This window comes from Numenius arquata, chromosome 7 (assembly GCF_964106895.1).
Source record: "Numenius arquata chromosome 7, bNumArq3.hap1.1, whole genome shotgun sequence".
NCBI lineage: Eukaryota > Metazoa > Chordata > Aves > Charadriiformes > Scolopacidae > Numenius > Numenius arquata.
This window is the reverse complement of record NC_133582.1, coordinates 39794306-39809265: the sequence shown is the minus strand read 5'-3', so window position 1 is coordinate 39809265 and position 14960 is coordinate 39794306. Positions and strand designations below refer to the sequence as shown.

Sequence of the window (14960 nt, the reverse complement as noted above, 5' to 3'; positions counted from 1 at the left end):
ATACACCACGGATCCAGCACCAGGTTTAAGGACAAATCAGCTTTAGCAGATGTTGACCAAAAAATGCAAGGTAACCATGCAAAACAGCTTATACTTTTTCATGATTCAGCTTCGTATTTAATTACGTAAACAAGACATAATAGGTAATGTCAAAAGGTAAGATAGTACCTCCAGATAACTATATGCTTTCCAAGTTTTTGAACTTGGTTCAGTTGAACTCTGTGTTAGTATAAAGCTTGCCCGTCACCGAAGCATGTTTGATGCCCGATGCCATCAGCCTGTAAAAGGGGTAAGAAAACCACTGTGGCAGAGCTCGCACACTCTGCTGCCACGCTCATACATGGTGCTCACCGTAACGCAGGTCCCGTGTCTCCTCAGAGACCTCCGCGGTCCGTGGGGGAAGGAGGCAGCGGCTCTGGAGGAGGGGTGTGTTACTCCTGCTTGCCCACAGGTGAAGCTGGAAGCCAGGTTCAGTTACAGGGACCGCTATGATGGAGCGAGGGGGGTCGAGTCAAACTGTTTGTCCCACCCGGTTTAGGGACACAGCCAGCAGATGGGCAAATAAATCCAGAGGCAGGAGTTGAACCAAACCAAACCTGTCGTTTTCAAAGGGAGAAAGACAAACTCCTCACATTTGGGTTATTTAAAAAGCTGTCAACTTCTGAATGAGAATAATAATAAAAATCTGTGTATTGACTCTTAAGGCCATGCTTTCATCCTTAGTTTTTCAGTGCTAGAGGGTTAGATAAACTTTTTTTTTTTATATTAAACAGCTCAATTATCTGAGAAACTACTCAGCAGTCCAGAAAGCTTTTTTTGTGTAAGATTGATTGTGTGTGTTTGTACGTTTTAAGAGTTCAGGGCCTATGTGTTTACTGAAAAATTAATAGAAATACTGGCTTAAAAAGCAGTTGGAGAAGCTACTGCTGGATAGTACTGCAATTCCCCCCCAAAATTTTAAGCTACTTTTTCAAAGAAGTGAGACCACTAAGAGACTTTTCTGGGGCAACAGTGGCTGTAACTTTGCTCGTGCTTCGATGGGGACGGTCAAGTCAGATCTCAACCTGGAGGATAAATTCCAGACTGGAGTGCGGTACGTGGGTTTCTTCGCTACTACAAACTAAGCCAATGAGGGCTTGTTTTGCACAGCAGCGGAGAAGTGTTGTTACCATCATGCTTAAGAGTTTCATTAAGATAGTGCTGCAATAGAGAGTTTTAAGCAGATTTTATTCTCAGCTGTACCAGGGAAGTCATCGGTACCGGGATGTCAAGATGTGTTGCCTTTTGTTGGCTCTTTTTTTTTTTTTTTTCTAAGAACATAATGAACCTTGTAAGTCTATCGCATTAAAGATGTACAAAACCAAATGGAACCTACTCTGATATAGGACACTTAAATAAACAATCAGCTGATGTCAAATTTGAATTTGTTTCAATTATTTCAAATTTAACTCTGTTTTCCATTAGAAGCAGGAGATCTGTGCGTGCTGCGCGTGTTGGGTGCAGGATAAACCACGGAGCTGGACTGCGCTTCCATTGCTTACCTTTACCTGCCACTGTTTCTAGGGTAGGTCTTGCAGGTAATACAATCTTAACACCAGAAACATCTCTAATGGGAGGGGGGGAAGGAAGTAAACAAAAAGAAAAGCACATTTACAAAATTATTGAAAAACATTTATTATACTTAAATTGAAATGTGTACATCTTATTAAAAAACAAAAGCGATTTGCTGGTGCCATAATTTAATTCCAATTTCAAGTGAGCTGGACAAACTACTGTACAACTTTCAATATTCTTTAAAATTAGGTATTTGGATACTTTCCAATCAAGGATTTTTCCACTTTTTTATAAAACATTTGGATTTGAATACGGTGTGAGCTGAAATGACACAGGTGTCAATTCAAGAAAGTACAAGGACAAAACAATACCCAAAGATGAACAACTTATAGGCAGAAATGTTCAGGTACGTAGTAAAATTTTACTTTCAGTGCAGAGGAAAAAAAAAAAAGAAAGGAAAGAAACTCTAGCGTTGATGAACTTAAATTTTCAAAATGCTACAGCTTTAAGAAGCTTTTCTGCTAAGCACTTGAGACAGTTATGAAAAGAGGGAATGAAAAAATCAAAATTGCTTTTTTTTTTTAACATGCTGTAGCAGTTGTTTACATCGAACCCTGCAGCATAAAAAGCAAACTGTTCCCAAGCGTTTTAAGCCGGAGATCCAGGTGGAACTTGTCAAAGGCAAAAAAAGAAAAAAAAAAAACCCCAGCTATGAAACTGTCACTTCATACCTTTTGGAATATTCCCCTCTAAGTACCTACCTAGTCGAAACTTAATGTTAACTTAGGAAATGCTGAGCCATGTCTTCACAAGAAATATCCAAACTATTGAAAAAAGCAAATTTGCCTGTTTCAAAGAAAAGTAACTATTTGGTCACACGGAAGAGGCACTGTAGCTGTTGTACAGTCCGGATCGGAGGGCGAAGAAAGGGCAACAGAAAAGGTGGAGATACTTGTCCGTAACAGCAACTACAGCAAGGCATTTACCTGCTGGGAAGGAGACGTAAATGGTGTATATTTAGTGTTTCTTAAGCAATTCAGTTGATGTTGCTGAAAGCAATGACAGCCCCGTGGTGCCAGTGGGTCATCGTCCCTCATCAGCATAATTCCACTAACTCAGAAAAAAATCCACCTCTCACTGCTAGTATTTTTAAAACCCACAATTTTACAAGCAAAGAGTTAAACTGCAGCAGTGCTCCGCAGAGAACCTAGGAAACTAAACATAAAGGATGCATAGGCAGTTATTTTCCATTAAATTTGTTAAAGCAAAACACAATTACTTGGTACCCCAGAGGATTTATATAAATCCCTCCGGTAAGGTACTACTGATAATGCAGTTTGCTGCATGCATATATTGCATCTGTCTAGGGCTTCTTCAAAGCCCTGTTCTGGCATTTACACTTCTTACATACACTCTTATACACAATTTACACGGGAAGCTGTTTTGACAGCTTTACTCTCAAAGACCCGACAACCTGATCACTATCAGCTTTAACTACTCATCTCCACACAGATTAATATGTGCTCTGCTAACATCAAAAAAATAAAACCAGCATAAGGTACAAGCAAGTAATAGACAAACTGGCACAGAAAGGTAAATGCCCCCAAATAAGTTTACATTCATCTCCAACTGGATACAGGTCACAGAGAAGCACCAGTGCTTCGCTTCTACAAACTGTATCTACTGGCCATAATTTGCCTTATTTTCAGTAAAGGGCAAGCACCTTTGCTTACATTGTCTTCCATGCCTGTACGTCAGCTGTCATGGCATTATACCTCTCATGAGGACACTTAGCTATGGCAGTGATAAGAAAGTTCACCTATCAAACAGCTCATTAGAAAGGTGATTTTTTTTTTTTTTTTTTTTTTTTGTGTTTTCAATATGAAACATCTTATACGGTGAAGTTAGATCCGAATGTTTTGGATGATCTTCCTAATCTTTAGGCAGGACTGCATTCTGGGTTGGAGGAACAGTCTAGCAATCGTCTGACATCACTTCAAAATTATATGGAAGCCTTCACCATTTTCAGCTGAAAAAGAAAAAAACGTCAGTCTTTCATAAATAGAACCATAAACATGAACCAAAGCACCACAACATCCAACTGTGGACTTGGTTTTTACTGGGTAGAAGTGGGTCATTGCTATTACAACATCTTAAACTTGAAACGTGAAATATCAGTAACCTGCTACTCAAGACTAAATGCCTGAATAACTAACTTTATATCTCTGGACTCTTCCTATAATGCATTAAAAACCACTTCATTTGACAGTGACACTTAATATCATAGAAAGTAACTCCTGCCAGACCAGTATAAATCCTTAGCGTATGTTTTTAATCATCTCTTTGGTGATACTCAGCCTTAAACTAGAAAGTCAAATGAAACACTTTAAAAAAAACCGCCTGTGGGTTTTACGCTGAGAAGCTGCTCGGCAGCTCCAGCGCAGGGCTCAACTGAGACGAACAGGTCCCTGACAATCACTAACCGCATCAACGGGTTTACACCACGCACAACAATTCGTTTCAAGTTGGGTTGCTGACAAAGGGAAGCCAACTTGAAAAATACAGCTCATCTACAGCAAAACCATAGCTTTTAAAAAGGTCCTCCAAGGGCTGGAGCAAAAATATTATGACTGAAGATCCAATTAGAAATTGTTTAAAGTTCTGACAGTTTCGCTAGATAAAATTTGCACCAGCGCTGCACTGGTTCTGAACTGGAAGCCTGGACAAAGGCTGAGGAGCTACGCAGAGCCTGGAGGAGAGGAGGAACTGGGGGATGCTTTCTGCCGCTACTCTGTGGAGATGCTGGGGTTTTGCCCGTCAGCCTTCACTGGAACTGCCACTGCTCTCTGCCTGGGGACGCTTCACCAGACCTTCTCTAGAAGCGCTTCTAGAAGGCTCCTTGGTGCAATAAACAGTTACAAACATAACTGGCAGAAAAGACACCGTACCTTTTATTGTGGTGAATAAGAAACAACTCTCGTCTTGAAAGTTTTGAACCATCTACAAAAAAGAAAAAATGTTTTGAAACCCTCCTGAGTGTGACCGATGCCAGAAATAAATACATCAGATATTAAACAGCCTTTTATAACAAACTGCATATTTTGATTTTCTTCAGCAAATGTTCAAAGGTGACAAGCATATACCACATGAAATTAAAATACGTTACTGTCAAAATACCGCTTGTTAATCAAGTGACAGCCAGTGGGGAGCCTGTTACTGTTGGCTGTGGTTTTGGAGCTCTTAATACGTGTAGCAGATGCTCGAGTAAACCGAGTTCAACCGTATTTAAATGCTCCCTGCCTCTGGGCATGTGCAAATTACGTACATACTGAGTAATTACTGCAGCGTCTCAGAACTCTACAGAGCAGCTGGGTTTCTCTTCTCACAACCGGAATTTGTTCAGGTAGCAAAAGAGTGACATTTAAACATCATTCTCCTTATTTTAACATAAGGGAAAAAATACTATAATCATCGGAAAATACCAGTTTCCATTATCAAACAGAAAAAAAGTAATGAAGCAAGCATGAGAAAATCCCCCATTCTATTTAATTCATAAATAAAATTTGTCAAGAAGATAAAATTTCCATTACCTGATCACTAACAAGAATGTGGATGCCTGTGGGACCCTGTCTGTAAACCTGGTTGATCTGATGCAAAGGGATATTAAATGCCAAAGCAAGCTTGCGCGTGACTTCCGAGGCTGCCATTTCTTCTAAGTAGATTGCATGATAAACTAGAAGAAAAAAAATAAATGTATTTCAATAAGCAGAGTGCTAATTTGTAACAAGTAAGTAGGTGAAAGAAAAATCTGAATTTGTTTATACGCCAGCTTTAAAAAATTTTAAAAGCTAGAAACTTTTTCTTTCCTCTCGCCCTGTTCTCACTAAGAAGCATGAACTGCCAGGGCTTTGCTCTCAAGGCAGAGTCACAAGCACCTCTCTGACCCGGGGGAGGCTTCCCTCTGAAGCCAACGTCCACATTTTCCCCCGTATCCTGCACAAAAAGGCACAGTCCTGCCAAACAGAGAGAAATGGATCCTTAGAGTCACCTAAAGATGACTTTGGAAGTAGCTTTGGACCGTCTCAAAAGCAGCAGGTAACACCTCTGACTCGCACCACTGCACTCCTGCTTTAAAGAGGGATCTAGATTTTTTTTTTTTTTTGCTAAAGAAAGCTTTTTTCCAAATGTCTGAACAAGTTTCCTACAGATCATCTCAGAGCTGAGGGGCGGCGGGCGGGGAAATACTGTTCTGTTTGTTTGTGGTGGTGTAAGACAGAGAAGCTGTTCGGTTTGAGGCTGTATTTACAGCTCTGTAGCTTTATTCCTAGTGCCGGAAGCCCTTGGCAGCTCCGTGTTTGCACATTCTTCTGTCCCGAAGCAAAGACTGAAGATATCCAGAGAGAAAATACGTATTTGACAGAGACGGTATCTTATTTACAGAGCCTCCCCCACCTCAATTCTTGCATGAAAAATACACACATTTCAGTTGGTTGGGGAGCCAGGTCTCTTCCCTCAAAGCCAAGAGCAAGAAAAGGATCATTTCAGACAGCTCCATTCTCTTAATTGTAACATTGACATGAATTTACAATTAAATACTAAGTTGCCATCAGTGTTGAAGTAACAGCTGTCTCTCAGGAAAATAATACCAAAACCAGGAGCCCGTACACTGGCTGTTTTTCTGTTCAGGCTCTCTTAGTTTTAGTTCAGTTGCAGAGAAACGACAGCAAAAGCTAACTGAAAATAGGAACGAATCCAAGTGTTTTATTCGCAAGTAGCTTTTACAAGCCACCTGCATTTGTTTGGTTAATACCTTGGCTGTAGCAACATAGCGCAGCTAATTTGAGAGCTCCTTAATTAACTACCATGTAACTACACTTAGCTTTATCAGCGGATAGAAAAAAAAAAATCCATGACTTAACCTGGAGAGGTTTTAAGGTTCTGTTCATCCTGTGCAGGGTTACAGGAACACAACTTCCTACGGTTTCTCTGCGCACCAGAAAGAGAAATTCAGCCTCTTCACTAGTCCTTTTCCCTCCCATCTATATTGTTTTAAGACTTTTTAAGACCCAGAGCTGGTGTGGCAAGAGACCCCCTGTGCGCCTTACCGTATATTGCACCATTGCTGCTATCGCCGTTGCCTGCGTCTTGTCGTTCCAGTTGTATGCTCCTTAATGGCTCCTGACAGACATAGATTGTTAAACGGGGCCTGACAGACCTGCGATGCAAACAAAACGCTCATCAGACAAAGAGTTACTTGCCCTGGAAATACGGAAACCGATGTGCCACGAGTGCAGGTTTGTTGTGCCTCACAGTACAGTTCAAATGTTCTCTTTCGTGGACCAAAAAAAAAAAAATAAAATTAACCTAATGGTAAGTGGTTTCTCAGATACTACAGCATTTTAACATTTCAATCAATTCTGAGTTCATCCAGAACTTGTTGGAATCCTGGAACAAAACTACTGAGGGACAATGACAATTCTTGTAAAGGTCAATGGTAGCAAACACCCGTTTCAGTCGGAATCAGCTCCGCCAGCAGGGATGCAGCCTGCGTTAGCACACGGCATTTGTAACCTCAAATCCAGCTGTTTTCAAGAACCAGTACCCAACTGCACTGGTACCAGTTAGAGCCCACTGCTGAACTCGCCAGTGCCTGCGTCTCACCCGGGGTCTGCTCTGAAGCCGGGCACAGGAGGCTCTTTTTTAAACATAACCGCTGCCGGTTCCCGGGACAGCTGGCACAGGCATCGAGGCCCAGCCCGACACTCACCTCCCAGACCCCCCAGTTCTACCCACGGGGGATTCCAGCAACTGACAGAACAAAGCCCACTCAACCTGGCATTCAGCACATTACCTGGATTTCAGTGCATTATATAGCCGAATCCCATCGGCCGGACCACAGATTTGTACCAGATCTTCTCTTGTCAGCTTTAATAAATCAGCACCTGGAGAAAACACACGAGGATTTTACCGAGATTATTTTAGAACATCTGTATTTTTAAAATAAATTGTATGTTCATTTAAACCGGGAATTACAAACTCCATTGTTATAAAAATGGAATCCTGCAGACACAAACAAGCAAGTAAAATTTAGAATGGGCACTAGCCAGCACTACGAAAAAATGACCAATTTTCCAAAGGTGGTTGGTTTCGCTTGACGGTGTTCACATCTTTGCGGAAGCACAACACCTGCAGGGCACACAGCGGCTGTAGAGACTGGTCTAGATCCAGGCAATGGCTTAAATGACTTAAAAGTTTTAATTGACACCTGGGTTGGTGTATTTTAAGCACGTGCAAAATCCAGAGCAAAGATATCTGATGGTTTCTCGCTCAACGAATCATCCCAGGCATTCAACTAACGCATCTGTGCTCTGTGCACTTCAGTTCTTACAGCGCGCTCATCTCTAGAAGATACTGCTAAAGGCTGGTGTAACCCATCACTGTGGTCAAATCAGAACATGAGCAGCCTCTGGGGGGAATCCCGGTTGTGCGACACTTCCATGCAAAGAAGGTTTGATTTTTTTATTTTTTTTTTTCAAAATGATCCTGGGAATAAGCGATCTGTGAAAACAACTGCTTCCCAGAACATTTAGCAAATGAAGCTTCAATGAAAGATCCTAAGCTGATCTAAAACAGAATGGAAAGAAGCACGCTGCTTAGAACCAGCACGGCTGTCAGCAAAGGAAACAACAGTCTGAAAAATCAGTCACTGGAATAGATGAGTGGGAGGGCGGGGGTGGAAAAGACAGTCTTTATTCATGAAGATACCCCACAGACAATCTATGAACGCACAGGTGGAAGCCGGAGAAAATGATCTGTCATCATACCCCTTTAAGTACTGTAATAAAAAAACCTACTGCACCTGAAGAAGTGTAATTAAAAGCTACACTACCCCCCTGGCTTCAAAGACCATCAGCCAGGTAGCGTTTGACTTCTATGACCATATAAAGATAATGATGAAAACCAAGAACTGCTTTAAAAGTTTTCCAAGGGTCTTTGTCAGAAATTTGGTACTACAGTTTACCAAGGAAGCTTCGCAGTCACGATACATGACAAGCACAGACCAAAAACTTCCAACACTGCAAGGGCTGACTATAAAACATTGCGCTTTTCCGCTAGGTCCATGGTATTTAAAATAAAATGTTCATTATATTGCTATATTATTATTAGCAGTAGCTTACAAAATTTTAGTTATTGCTGCTCATATTAATGTCACCAGAACTATACACAAATAATTTTTATCAACACCATGTGTCCGTATGGTTTGCTGAGCAAGGTACTGCAAGACACTGGCTCATTCATTAGTGAGACTGCACTCCCTAATGATTCCACTCACTAATGATTCCTTTCTTAGGGTTGGATGACACCTTCACAGCTTGTTCAGAAAGGCTAAATGTGAGCTTATTTCTCAGAACCCGTATATCCTAGCAGAAAACAGGATGAATTTTAGGCAGAAAGCATTAGGCAGCAGCAAACAATTAATTAGCTACAGCGGGGGGGTGGGGTCCAGAGAAGGGCAATGTTGCTGGTGAGGGGTCTGGAGAACAAGTCTTGTGAGGAGAGGCTGAGGGAGCTGGGGGTGTTCAGCCTGGAGAAAAGGAGGCTGAGGGGAGACCTTCTCGCTCTCTCCAACTCCCTGAAAGGAGGGTGTAGCCAGGGGGGGTCGGTCTCTTCTCCCAAGTCCCAGGCCATGGGACAAGAGGACATGGCCTCAAGTTGCACCAGGGGAGGTTCAGATTGGATATTAGGAGAAATGTTTCCACGGAAAAGGTTATTGCACATTGGACTCGGCTGCCCAGGGCAGTGGTTGAGGCCCCATCCCTGGAGGTATTTCAAAGCCGGGTTGACATAGTGCTTAGAGACATGGTTTAGTGATGGGGGTTTTGATCAGAGTTAGGTTGATGGTTGGACTAGATGATCTGAAAGGTCCCTTCCAACCTGGACAATTCTATGATTCTACAGGACAGACAAAACTTCAAGTCTTACAGATTCCAAAAATGCCCCATTAGAGAATCTGTTCTGTTGGTCTTGACCCAACACGGGCTTGACCAGGGAAGACACCTGGTACAAAGAGAACTCTGGCAGCAGAACGAGCTAAGCCAAGAGGCAGAGAGCAGGAGTTATTCATCAGATTCTCCTCATCACGTGTCACCAAAGAAAACTGAGAAGAAATGTTACTCGTGGTGTGCTGTGTTATCCCACTCTGCACAAGCACATGGAGGACTGAGGAAGCAAACAGCGAAACAGCCCCAGACAGTGCAGCTATTGGCATTTCTTGCTTCCATACATAGCGTGGAAACTACACTGACACACATTTAAGGAAGAGGAACCTGACATTCTGCTGAAATGAAAGGAAAAATCGACAAATACATACAGGTCAAGGTGTTGCATGGTATTGAAGCAGAGTTCAATGCAAGAAAGAATTTGCCATTGCTGTGAATAAGACAACTATTAACAGCTTCAGAGTTTGGAAGGATGACAGCCTCATACACTACAATTAAATCTAACTCCTAAGGAAAGATCTGACACGGGCCAGAGTTTAGCAACTTCTTGCAGAGCAGAGCAGAGCAGAGCAGAGGGGCTCTGGCCTGACTCATCACACTCGCTCCTTCTTCTCAAAGGACTCATCGAGGTTAAAACGATTGGTGAACTATCATCAGGAAAAATAGAACCTAGCTTCACTCTTGGGTTTGGGGGCGAGTTTGTGTAAAATGCAATTAGAGAAAAAAAAAGTGCTTCCAATGCAAATCGAACATTTAAAAAGCAAATTAGTAAATTACAGTAAGTACTGATGCCGTATTGTTTTTAAAGAATTATTTTCCCACACAAAGTTTGCCAGCTAACACAAAGAAATACTTCAAATAAAAAAAGTAAACTATAGGTACCTGAGAAATTTGAAAAAAGCCTTGTATAGGTAGAGAACCTATGCTTGAGCAACCATTGCTGAGTTTCCTGGATCGTGGCTGAAGGATGAAGCTGCTGTAAGAAACAAGGTTGGGTGTGATAATTTGGACAATAAAAAAATATCCAAAACCATAAAAAACCCTCCCTCAGTTCCTATTATTATCAAAGTATGTATAAATCAAATGTTCTGACACAAATATAGCCCTGCTCGATAACAGAAAGCAAACACTCACATCTCCAGATCCTTGAGAGGTTCCATCTCCTTGATGATTTGGGGAGGAAGAATTGCTACAGATTAAAAAACAATAAAAAAAAAAGGGGCGAAGTATTACTAGAATGTTATTAAGCAAAATATTCAAGCATTGATAAAAAATCACTTGAAATTCCCAAAACGATAAAAATCACTGTTAGAAGACAAATTAAACGCTAAATAGAGTGAAACTTAGTTAAACTCAAGAGAAAGCTCATGACGCTTTTGTATACAAGGTGTCTGGCTCCTGTGTATCCTTTGTCAACCGGAGAAGCAGCTTCACCGCCACTCACTGAGGCTTTACAGCCACTTCTGTGTCTTAAAGAGTGACTGAGGAAGAGGCAGCAAAATAAAAGGCAGACAAAACAAAAGTATACGGAACAGACAATACCGAGGATTTGCTAGATGGCAAAGGGCAAGAAGAAAAGTTTCCAACAATGTATAGTGAGAAAGAAAAATGCTGAAGCAGACTTAATTATGTTATAATTGAACCACACGATGCAAGTGTCAAACTCTAAAATAAATATACAGGTCTAATCAATCTCATTCCCCAGTGGAACCAGAAAACATAAGCTCCTAGATTTACTCAAAAAACACTTTTGCATAAGCCTGATTTTAAAATGTTATCTTTAATTAGGATACAGAAAAGAAACCTACCTGTCCGGGACGCTGTAGGTGTTGTGTTGAGCAGAGGTAAAAGTCGGAGCAGGAGTAGGACTGTTGTTTACAAACGTTGTAGGAGTATCAGGCCATGGTGAGCACTGAAGATAAAGAATTAAAACTTAAGTTTCTCTCGACAATACTTTTTTTTACTCTGGTGCACAGTTCTTTCACTTAAAGCCAGGATTTTTTTTCCACAGAGAATTTTGATTTGCAATTCCAACTAAAGACTCCCTCCATCCCACATATCACATGCAGATATTCCAGGTAAAAAACAGTTTTCTTTTATCTTGTTCTTTCAAGAAGGCTCCCATTTATACCGTCTTCTGTTAACAAAGTGAAGGTATTAGCGGTGGAACTGACAGAAGACCTGTACAGATTACTCAATTTCAAACCAACCAACCAACCCACCCACCCCAAGCCATCTGCTGGAAAAAACTTCTTTCATCCTAAAAGGGATGAAGGGGCTGTTTTAACTTGACAATAGGTGTTCAGCCATAGTAAGTAAAACTACGAAACTAGGTTTCACCTTATAGGATAAATTTCCCGTATCTACCCTGACAGCAAAAGACACAAATGAAACTTTCAGTAGAAATACTGTGAATTGAAGATTTGTATTAATTAACTGCAGGACTAAAATGAGGTACTGCTTTCTTGAAAGTGCTTGGTAAACTGGAATTCTTATACGTAAATTTAAGTCATCAAAAGTATAGCATGAGCCAGCTGTCCGATTTATTCTTATTCGGGTATTTTTAAAACCACCATGATAAAAGCCCTTCAAAATGAGAGCAGCTTTTAGTGTTTCAAATACCATCGCAAATTCAGCATTTTAAAGGAAAACCGAAAACAAACAGATTTTGGCATGTTCAAAGACGAACAGACAGGATTAAAACAAGCAAGTTGCCCAAGGTAAAGTACACTAAGACCATGCCTGTTAAAACAACAAAGATTTCTGATATACTTATCATGCACCAGCTAAATACCCTGTAAGGAAATTTCCAGAGTTATATCATAGCCTCGAGGGGGAGAAGAGGAGGGAGGGGAACAATTATGACCTAATACTAATGGAAACGTGTTTCAACAATTTTGTGTTGAAAGATCCTTTCACTATCTGAGGGAAACAGTAAATGAGTGCAACACCAGCTGCAATCCTCTGTAAAACAGAAAAAAACGTTTCTCTGCAAGTTGCCCAGCATGGGGCATACAATTGAAAAAAAAACAACTAATCTTGCATGTCAATAGCTTAAAAATTAGGAAATTCTTCATCTGTCCGAGATCCCATTCAAATCAGTATTTTGCTGTATTTTGCTAGTCGCTGTGTACATGCTGCCTTTGATTGCATAGTCAAAGCCAGGCGTTAGACTCCGAACAGAGCCATCCACACACAGCTCTTCTACGGCCTTCCGCTGTCACCCACTCTTCCTCCTCGTCTGCATGTTCCCATCTGCTGCTTCTCTTCCCGAGCTCATTTTAACATCAAAGATGTCACCTCACAACAGGTAGTTAAAATAGGCCTTCATTCCCTAGTTACAGAGTCCGAAGCCATAATTTTAAAATAAAAGCTCAACATCAGAATGTTAAGTTTGTTCTTCTGAAATATTTTGGAAGTGCAATTAATTTTCTTTACTATTCTGGCATTTTCTCCCTAAATTTTAATGCAAGGTATTTATCTAGACACACCGATGTAAGCTGTACATCCTTAGCTGCTATTCCATTACAATATTCTGTTCAACACATATGAACGTTCAGGGGCAGGGAAGAACACATAGGTGTCAGAGAACAGTTTTTGAGGCATTTCCAAGACACGTACCACAGTTAACGTTCCTGTCCTTCAAACCCAGCAGAAATTGTTCAGAACAAAACTCTGGAGTTTAAATATAGGAAGACACACATCCAAAATATTTGGAAAAAGAAGATCCCAATCCAAAGCAAGTAGCCCTTCTTCTCCTATAAGCACACTTTCCTACCTTGTCTCCTCTCGGAACAAAAATATCATTAACTACCTACCAAGACTGAATCAGTTGGTAAAAAAAAAGTCTCAGTAGTAGTAGTAATAATAATAATAATAATAATAATAATAATAATGATGCTACAACATGCCCATTGGCTCAGTTCTCCTTTCTCTTGTCTCGTAGGTTGTGGAGGGAAAAATGAGTATCTGAGCACGGAAGCCAAGCACTGATGAAAAAACTATCCCACACTTCACAAACCCATCATGTTCAGAAATGGAATTAGACAAATTCCTTGGCATCAAATCCGTTAACTAACCACTAAGCAGGGGATGTGCTTTCTGACACCCTGCACGAGGATTCTGGACACTGGGGGGGTTACGAGGGGAGCGGATCACAGAAAGCGGCAAGGCTTCCCTTTCTTGAAACAGCACCTGCAATTGCCGCTGCCAGGGATGGAGCGCTGGGCTCTACAGGCTCGTGGTCTGATCCATCAGGATATTTCTTAAATTCTGAAGTCGTTTTTGAGGTCTCAAGACTAACTGCCCTCCATTACCAGTACACTGATACAATGCTACTGATGCAACCATATTCTGGAAATTATGCCTTTATTTCCAAACACCGATTAATTCTTGAAAAGGAGGAAATTAGTTTGGTTTCAGGTCTTTAACATTCTTCTGTATCGGACGTGAATGAAATTATGAAGTGCTGACCAATGGTTTTACTGAGTTAAAAGGAATACAAGAAATCTTTCTAAGTATGACTTTTCAGACTCAGGATATGTAGCATTTAAACTCAGAATGTTCCAAATGTCTGAAGAATTGCAAAAACTCAAGTCATTCTAAGCCCCTGGTTAATGTAATTTCCCATCCTACTTCAAATCTACCTGAACCTGCCCAAGTTCATGCTTTACAAAACAGTACAACTAAATTTTGTCAGAGCTCCACACTATATTCAAATACCACATCAACATGAAAACAAAATGTTTGTTCTCCAAATTAGTCATCTTATACTTGGGCACACAGCATCATCTTTAGAGAACAGGCCAGCAATTTTATTACACACAGGAGAGAGATTTTCAAGGAAGCTATAAAATACAGGGTTCTTGCCCCAACCAACCACAGTTGTTGGCAAAGGCAAAAAACTTTTGCTCATGTAAGCCTAATTATTTTAAATGCAGAATTTATTCCCCAAACGTGATGTCATCCACATTACATATCCCTTACGCTACTGATACTGCTATAGGAAGTATAGATGTACAGAGAAACAAACTGAAGAAATACTATATGCTTATGTTACTAAATTAGTTTTGCTCCAGTTCCACTTTCTGACTCTCCTAGCCTCTAGAAGGTTTTATATTCTAAATTTAAGTCACTTACTGAGAACATTTAACTTCTGCACCAATCTTTCATGTGCAAATCTTAAGGTTCCAATTTATTTCAAGGTTTACACTAGAAATCTTCTAACTTCCACGTGCCCTACCATCAGCTCTATCTGCAAAAAATGACCATTTGACCAAGTTTAATCAAATCGTAGCTTTATATATTCTAGCTTGTGACATATAACATAATATACACTAATACAAAAATCAGCCAAGATACTACAGACAGAAAAAAGCGCAAAGGCCTAACTATCACAAAACAAAT

At 40.6% G+C, this 14960-nt stretch overlaps 1 protein-coding gene across 2 annotated transcripts in view; it reads right to left on the bottom strand.

Moving 5' to 3' along the window:
* Positions 1-1652: 1652 nt before the first annotated feature.
* The window catches only part of UBP1 (upstream binding protein 1), a 41191-nt gene continuing 27883 nt past the window's right edge, over positions 1653-14960 (bottom strand). For both annotated transcript variants that reach the window (XM_074151161.1, XM_074151163.1), the window contains 8 exons: positions 11363-11466; positions 10689-10743; positions 10437-10530; positions 7406-7496; positions 6660-6769; positions 5145-5287; positions 4503-4554; positions 1653-3583 (listed from right to left, as the gene is read on the bottom strand). In XM_074151161.1, coding sequence (XP_074007262.1) covers positions 3546-3583; positions 4503-4554; positions 5145-5287; positions 6660-6769; positions 7406-7496; positions 10437-10530; positions 10689-10743; positions 11363-11466 — 687 coding nt within the window. In that variant the 3' untranslated portion in view covers positions 1653-3545. The remainder of the gene's footprint in view (positions 3584-4502; positions 4555-5144; positions 5288-6659; positions 6770-7405; positions 7497-10436; positions 10531-10688; positions 10744-11362; positions 11467-14960) is intronic.